The sequence below is a fragment of the Xiphias gladius genome, chromosome 19 (assembly GCF_016859285.1).
Source record: "Xiphias gladius isolate SHS-SW01 ecotype Sanya breed wild chromosome 19, ASM1685928v1, whole genome shotgun sequence".
Classification (NCBI taxonomy): Eukaryota; Metazoa; Chordata; class Actinopteri; order Istiophoriformes; family Xiphiidae; genus Xiphias; species Xiphias gladius.
In genome coordinates this window covers 25,885,012-25,893,542 of record NC_053418.1, presented here as the reverse complement: position 1 = coordinate 25,893,542, position 8,531 = coordinate 25,885,012, and the positions used below count along the sequence as shown (strand labels likewise).

Genomic DNA, 8,531 nt, shown 5'->3' with positions numbered 1-8,531 from the left:
TTTGCAAATAAAGAATTAATGTAAATTAATACCAAGAAATACATTTGTATCTTATACAAATACTACAAATGCATTGTGTGGAAAAAAAAGAGACAAAATATTAATGCTACTTGGAAACATTTTATGAAAAACACATTGAACTTATCTTGCAGCAGCACCACTTTTTTTTTTCTTTTGGTTTGATTTTTGAAATATATATTTTGGCCTCTTGGGGGCAGCAGAACAAGCTGTAAACACAACAGTAACAGAGCAGTCTCATCACTTTATAAAGAAGTCATCAAAATCCAGAGAACTTTGTTTGGAGCCAATGAAATAACAAGAGCCAACATCCAAGACGAGTCAAATAAAACACTGTATTTGAATTTTATTATTTTCTTTCAAGTGCTACATCTACATAAAAGATTTCATGGCCTCGCATGACACGTACGGTAGTCTTTTTCACCCCTTTTTACAGCTATTTTAAGATCTTTGATGACCAATAGTGTTTTTTTTACATTTTGTAAGATATGTATAGGACCTAACAGGTGGTCAGTATACTGTATGGCTCACCCAATAAAGCCTTACCTTCAAAACAAATTTTAACATCAGTTATAAATGTAAACCAAAATATTTAATCTTTAGGAAGCTTTCCCCAGAAGTCTACTGAACATAAGGGCAAACAATATTTGGAAATTTTAAGGATTTCCAAGATTAATATTACTGACACTTTAGCTTTAATAATGTGTGACTGAAAGTCTCCTGGATCGACTCTGCTCACCATCCACACACACACACACACACACGGATCTTGACATGTGTGGCCAAGGTGGCATGGCACATGAGCGCAAACGCCTCATTTAAAAAAAAAAAAAAAAAAAAAGTAAATTCATAAGAGAATAGCAAACCTTAAAGCTTATTTTTGCCCTCCTGTCTTGATTGACAATACACAACAGAATTACAGTCAGGTGTGTTGAAGCACCAGTTGAGTTGGTCTTGTGTCCTAGAAGAAGCAGGTCTTAAAGGGTTGGGAGTGCCTGTGACGAGGATTGGAGGTGTTCAGAGAAGAGGAGGGCTGAATACCTAAGAGAAGAAAAACCTATACGCACCGGCAACCTCAGCCAATGTTAATGGTCCCCATCTTGGTTATGCCTGCGAGTCGTAAAAATATACTGTATACATGAGTCAGCCATGGTTGAGATGATTGGAGGACTGTTAGGCCTTGATAGACAGCTGTTAGTGTGGCGGCAGTACCTTTTATAGTATAATCCCTGCCAAGGGGAATGACTCAGTCTGTTGTGTCTGGGTACAGCATCGTCAAAGTGCTGTCAAACGTTTCCCTTATTTGATTCGTACGATTATTACAATTGAAAAAACATCTGCGTACTGTATAATCAACAGTACATGGCGACACTAATACGGCTTTATAAACAAGGAAAGCCCCAGAAGCACACCCCCCCTCTTTTTTTTTTGTTGTTTTTTTCTTTTAAGTGTCTGACAATAAAACATCAAATCAAACAGAAAGTTCCTAAGCCGTGATGACAGTATTGCGAAGCAGTTCCTCTGCTTTGTAAGCAAACATGTCCTCTTTAGTCCAAATGGATGACTGGAGAGAAAATGTGTCCTTCTGTGTCAGTTGGTCTCTCGTACAGTAATCTTCCGCGTGCAGTGCCTAACCCCCAGAGAGGTCAGCTGAACTTCAGTGCATGAGAAGAAGAAGTAGTGATTCCAGCCAGTGCGTGGGAGGATTTACGGGTCTGGTTGTGGTGATAGAAAAGGACGGGCTGTACTGTATATCCCTTTTTTGGTTTAGCGGAGCGAGAACATCCTAGCTGCCATCAAGTGAATACAAGTCATACCAGCACAGGACAGCCAGCAACAGCAACTATCATTGCACACAAAGCATTAATCCTTCACTTTAACCATTTCCTTCACAAATGATAATACAGGAAGAAAGTGTTGTTACTCTGGAAGTGTAAATACTCAACAAAAATCCATTCTTTGGGGATTCATCAAGGTTTGTGGAAAATTTATAAATATGATTACAAGCTTTCATTTCATTTCTGCTTTAAGTATAAAATATTAAATTGTAGTCATTATTCTCATATTATTTACTTCCATTATTCTTTTTTCACCATTCAATACATATATAATTTATCTGACACATATATAAGCAAACACTGCACTGTATGTAGAACCTGAAGTAGCTAAATTGTCTTGACAAGAACCTTGCAAGATCCAAATGAGGCTGTTGAGGCCACTGCATTTATATTTCAAATTTTCCCTCAGCAAACACATCCAGACCACAATAAAAATAAAGTTTAAAAAAATTTAAAGTGACTAAAATTCTGGGAGGAAAGGGATTCATCTATCAGTATCAACTCAACTTTATAAAATTTACTTTTTTATACTTTTGACATGTAGAAGTTAGAACTTCAGTGTACAGTATACATTTGTACAACTGCAAAATGTCTTCATTCAATGGATTCTTGCTATTACACAATATATCTAATAAAATTAATCTTCAATAAATAAGATTCGATCTTTCCCAGATAACATACTAATCTGCTTGTCTTTTTTCAGCAGCTGGATGTGTTTTCCCAGCGCTGTGGCCTCCTTTTGTATTTATCTACTGATGAATCCTCTTCCTTTCCCTGCGCGACTGTAGGCAGGCAGAAGATGGATATGCAGTTTCAGTAGAGACAACAGATAGATAGAGAGAGAGAGAGAGAGAGAGAGTGGTTGGGGGCTATGAGTCAGGGGGTGTGGGCAGTGTGAAGATGGGAGGACGGCGTTTCTATCCAGTGCCATTTTTGTTGGGGGTGTTGGTGTTGATCGTGGTGCCGTCCGGCTGCTGGCCATCTTTGCGAGGCGGCATCCTCTCGTTTATCCTGTCCAGGCCGCGTGCCTCTTCGAAGTTACGAATCTTCCTCGTAGGAGAGAAGCCTTGAATGGCTGAAGGGCAGAAGAGACACCAAAGGAAAAATGATCAGAAGCTGGAACCACTTGAGTCATTTCCCTACTCATGTCACTGCACATATCTGCTGTAAACCATATCCTTTAGCTTTTTCAACAGCCTAAATCTAAATGGATTCTTTGGGGAATTTCCATTGATAAGCACAAAACTAGTATCAGCCTTGCACAGTGCAGATGATCAGTGAATGTAACACATGCACATGTAAATAATGACTCTAGTTTTCACACTACCGTGGGACAAGCTACAACAGTAACACCTCACACTTTGTAGACTTACGGTAGCGTCCCGAAACAGCCAAGGAAACCAGACAGAAACGTGTGCAAATGGAAAGCAAACTTGTAAAAACTGTTCAGACACACTCTTGAGTCATTAAAATTATCAAGTTAAACAGAGAATGAACACTCTTAGGTGAAGGTTTAAAAGGTGGATTTATAGCCATACAAACAAGGTTCTCAAGGGTACTCTTGCACAACCAGAAATCTGTGATATCAAAGCACTTGTGCTCTCTTGAGCAGCATTAACCGTACGCTGAGTGAGTGGTTCCCACCCAGGAGCACGTGTACCCCACTGGTAATTCTGCAGTTGCAAATGAAAACATGGAAAGATAGTGGAGTAGTAACAGAGATGATTTGATCAAAGAAATATTTTCACAAATTATTATATCAGATTATATAAAACAGACAGTGTGGGAACCACTGCTCTAAATTATGCTGCCTAAACGCACTGCCCCTTCGCTCAGTGTGTAATGTTATACTGCACTATTCCTTAATGTGTTCTGCAACAAAGCAGCAAAGACTAAATCTGCTACATTTAGAATGTTTGATTTAAAAACACTGTTTGTCGTCACTGATTCCTGCCGAACCTGTAACTGCCACTAATTGACCAGAAGGGGCAGACAGTGCAGCAACAGCCAAATGGAGAAACAGGATTAGCGTCTGAAAATATCCCCGGCAGGGATGTCCCTGGTCTTCTTTTAGCCAGGTCTTAGCAGGCTTTTCTATGTGTGGGGAGCCACGCTTGGCAAGAAGAGCCTATGTGAACACAGCCAGGAACTTCTTGTCAACAAGGGACAAGTCAGGTCCTAACCCTGATATATTATACAGTGCATAACAAGCCCTTTTTTAGCATGGGCCTTACTTTTCTGATGTACTCCGACAAGTCTGATTCAAGTAAGCCTGCTGAAAATAATCTAGTTTAAAAGTGCATTTTATAGACGCATATATCTGCTGCACCTAAAAACAGTAATTATAATTGTACTAGTTGTCTTCTTACACAAGCTTCTTGTCAATTCATGTCCTATCTATGATTCTGTTATTGCCTAACTGGCACCATGTAAATGAAAAGTGTTTATATGAACTATTTTACAATAATGGAACCAGTGTGATCCAACAGACACTGATAATGCAAGAGCAACCTACACTCAAGTAGTATACAATAATACAATAATCACTGACATAAAAACAGTGAGGAGAGTAAAAGGCCAGTAAAACCAAGAACAAAAACGTTCAGAGATGAGCCACACAGCCATGCGTACCTTGTGATTTAGCTGCCTCAATGGTAGCTATGTTAATAGGAGTCGAGAAAGGGGGAAAAGAGAGAGTCATCAAAGGAAGCCAGATACAGCAACTACAACAGTAATATCAGACAGTAATAAAGAGGGGAAACAGATGGCAGAATATATGCCAACGCCCATGGCACAGTAATTATGGAAACTAAATTCAACGCAGCTATAAAAACGTCATCAAAACATGCAAGTTAGTGGGTGGCTGGGTGGGAAGGTTAGAGAGGAGAGGCCTGTTGGAGATTTAAGCTGGTGTTGGTTTTAAACCATCATGAGGACTTAGGTGTGGAGAGCTGAGGGGGGATTTGGCTGAGCACTAAGAGTCTAAGACTGGGGCGAGATGCACAACAATGACCAGGTAGGACGACGCATTTGTACAGTGCAGCCTTTCACAAAGGCAAAGCTGCAGTGCAAATGTAGTCTGATTTTCATTCAGACAGACGGACAGGCAGACACACACACACACACACACACACACACACACACACACACACACACACACACACACACACACACACACACACACACACACACACACACACACACACACCTATTTACTCACATACATGTACAAACAGATTTAATCCAAAATGAGAAAAAAGATTCATAATGGAGTAGAATTAGTGGTGAACTTTACATGATTAATATTTCTCAATTAAAAATTATGTTGGGCATTTTGGAACAAACAGCCATATCTCTTTCTGAATGTGCAGCTGTACAGAATATTTGAATCTTTGAAACACTAAATGAAGACAATCATCTGAGAGCATGAAATATAATTTCTCAAAGAACTGATTCTGCATTCAAGATGAATGAGAGCTGTGTTAAGATAGAAGACTACAGCTGCAGAACTGTAGCCACAACTACTTTTCCCCTTCAGCACTGGATTATGAGTTGCTTTGTTACTGGGGACACAAAGGAAAACATTTTTGGTTGTCTGCAAGCTTGTACTTTAATGGCCTCAGAGAGGGGTTAACTCACGGACTTGGTGTTGCCTCTCATTATATACTCTCAGAAGGAGCCAGTGTTCAAAGATCAATGAGCACCCCCCATCCCCCCTAAAATGTCAGCAGTAGTACAGTAGCTTGAAAAAGTACAGCTGGGGCTGGGAAAAACAAAGTGAACAATCAAAAAGGATGGACAAAAACACACAATTCTTGCCCTCCCTTTGTTTGAACTGGCCTTGCTGATCTGAAGGCTGTGGCTAGGGTAGCGGACATGGACAGTGACATTCTCCAAAAGGTCACAACATGTGGTTTCTCCTTCGGCTGCTCCGCAGCTTCTGTAAGCCTCCAGCTTGGAAAAAGCCTGACTCCCAGCGTGTCCTGTGGTGGACTAGGCCAGGCACTGACCTTTAGATCAGAGGGTCAGTGGCCACTTCCAGGTGACAGGCTGACTTCCCCAACCAGCCAACCTGCTGCTCATCCCGAAAACTTTCTGCTGCATAGAGGGAAGGCTCGAGTCATGTTTCTAGCCAGTGCTTCCTGTGGTGGGTATGCCGCCATTGATCTAGAACCCTTCAAAGGGACTAGAAGGACAGGGAGGCTTGTCTCCCCAAACTGGATGTCAGGATGGACAGCTTTAGCTCCACCCTAACCAATGGAGCTACCAATATTTGGTGAGTTCACTATGCTGTATTTTTGTATTTGCAAAAATCAAAAGTGCAAGCAAAGTATGCTATTCCAGTCAATGTCCAACAGATAGTTGAATTTTACATCATTGATGACATATCCACTAATACAGAATTTGTGGTTGTATTGCATCAGGAACTCTTGGAATACCGTCAGTGGAGGTACTGTGACCTCTGCTTCTTTTGGAATTGGATTTGTCTCTGTATTTTGATAATGAGCAGACTATTTGGCATTTAGAACTAAGAAGAACCACTTTATTATAGAGGCCTTCGTACCATTTATACAGTTTATGCAGTTTAAATCAGTTTTAAATATAAATAATTACATAATTATTAAATAAATACAATTTGACGCTGAAATAATAAAAACCTAGTTTACATCTTGTATTCAAATAAATTAAATAATTTTTGTTGTAATTGTCTCCTTAATTGCTTTATTACAGAGAGTAAGATGAGAAAAATGATACCACTTATGCTTGCATGGAAAATATGAGCTGGAGCCAGCAGCTGGTTAGCTTAGCTTAGCATAAAGACTAAAAACAGGGGGAAACTGCTAGCCTGGCTCTGTCCAAAGCTAACAAAATCCACCTACCAGCTAAGTGCAGCTGCGAGGCAACCAGGGGAGACTTCAGAAAGTTAGTGCTGGCCAGTCGTTTTAACACTTAGTTAGTGAGCTTTAGAGCTACTGATTGGCAGATTTTGTTACCTTTGGACATAGCCAGGCTAGCCTTTTCCCACTATTTCCCATCTTTCTGCTAAGCTAAGCAGGTGCTGGCTTCAGATACATACTTTACAGACAATCAGTACATCTAACTCTCAGCAAGAAAGTGAATAAGCATATTTTCATCTCTATGACTGTACACTGCTTTGAAAACCATGTATCCTTCCTTCTGGGTATGGCTAATGCAGGAAAAAGTGTTATTGCTTTGCAGTTACCTAACATCTTGTGTATTGTTCTGTACTGATGTGCTTGTGGAGCAACAGATCATGTAAGACAACCACTTGCCACGAAGAAAAAAAAAAAAGGTTTGCCGAAAGCAAATACTCGTAGTTTAAAGAAACACACACTTGGTGACAAGGGGTATGGAAATGTCGCTAAGGGTGCAGGTTGTGTTAAAATGGCAGCTGGTGAGGAGGAATCAAAGAACAGGGTTACTGAATATGAAACAAACTTACCAGTCTGTAAGGTCTGCTTTCCCCCTGACAACACTCCCAGTGGAAGAGTTCCAGTTGGGGTCAGGCCTTTGAGTGTTAACACACTCTCACTTTCCTCCCTAGTGCACAAACAAAACACAGACACAAAGAGCACACACACACAGATTACATTTCAGTAAGCAGGCCAGCAGACACCTGGTGGTTGTGAGGCTGTTCTGTAACCGAGACGTCTTAAGTTCAGTCATCACTCGATATTTAACCTGTGCCCACTCACTCTGCTTGATAGAGTGATAGACTGTCAGCTCTAAAAGCCTCCAGCCAATCCAATTACATTTGTCCTGGTTCTGTAAGTGGGTCACTGAGGACTTGTGTCAATTTTAGCAGCTGAGGCAATATTTTTATGGATCATTTACAAGTGCTAAGATTTGTGTCAACATACTTTTACTGTATATTAACACTCTTAAAATTTTCACGTTTCTTTTTTCTCCTCTACTGAGTCAAAAGAAACAGGGGTTAACAACTGAAATTAGACTTTCCCATCACTTTTAAAATGTATCTAAAAATGTAGATTATATTAGTTCTGCAGAGCAACGTGCTCATCTTGAAAATTTAACAAACCAAAATAAAGTCAAAACACTTAAGAATTTATGACAAAATGCCTGGCCAAGTAACAGCTGGATTTTTTCTTTTTTTAAAAATCTGTTTCTGAAATACCCTTTTAAGTCACTGACCCATATGAACTGGTCTGAAAGACAGGCTGCTCTACAACTTGCCCACTTGCAGCAGTGTGAAAAGCTATCATCAACAGCATTAATCTGGAATAATGTCTAACGTCATTATACAGTCTAGGTACATTGTGTCTGATCTCTTGCCAACTCATTAATCCCAGCAGGGCAGCATTGTGTTTTCAAACACAACTTCCTTGTGCACTCAACTGACACTCAGTTCACTATCACTCTAGCCTCTTCCTGACCCTGTGGTGACCTGCGCTTCAGTTTGGTAATTTTGACCCCCACCCCACTCAGCTCATTGTGATCCATATATACATGAGAAAAGAGGAGGAACATCAAAGGGAGAGCATTAATGAAAGGGTCACACCTGAGGACTGAGAAGACTCTGGCCATTTTCCCCACAGCGCGAATCTTGTTTCGGATGACCTCCTTACGCATTGCCGTCGTGCCACCTGGAACAAGTCCAGAATGTAGGGTTAACACACAGTATACCACCCTGAG

At 40.4% G+C, this 8,531-nt stretch overlaps 1 protein-coding gene across 3 annotated transcripts in view; it reads right to left on the bottom strand.

Annotated features, from left to right (window-relative positions):
- Window positions 1-208: 208 nt before the first annotated feature.
- Window positions 209-8,531, bottom strand: part of ppp3cca (protein phosphatase 3, catalytic subunit, gamma isozyme, a) — a 30,189-nt gene continuing 21,866 nt past the window's right edge. For 2 of the 3 annotated variants that reach the window (XM_040155454.1, XM_040155451.1), the window contains exons 11-14: window positions 8,398-8,482; window positions 7,321-7,418; window positions 4,488-4,514; window positions 209-2,931 (exon numbers count right to left, since the gene is read on the bottom strand). In XM_040155454.1, the coding sequence (XP_040011388.1) occupies window positions 2,774-2,931; window positions 4,488-4,514; window positions 7,321-7,418; window positions 8,398-8,482 (368 nt within the window). In that variant the 3' untranslated portion in view covers window positions 209-2,773. The remainder of the gene's footprint in view (window positions 2,932-4,487; window positions 4,515-7,320; window positions 7,419-8,397; window positions 8,483-8,531) is intronic. The other variant, XM_040155453.1, reaches the window with a different exon arrangement.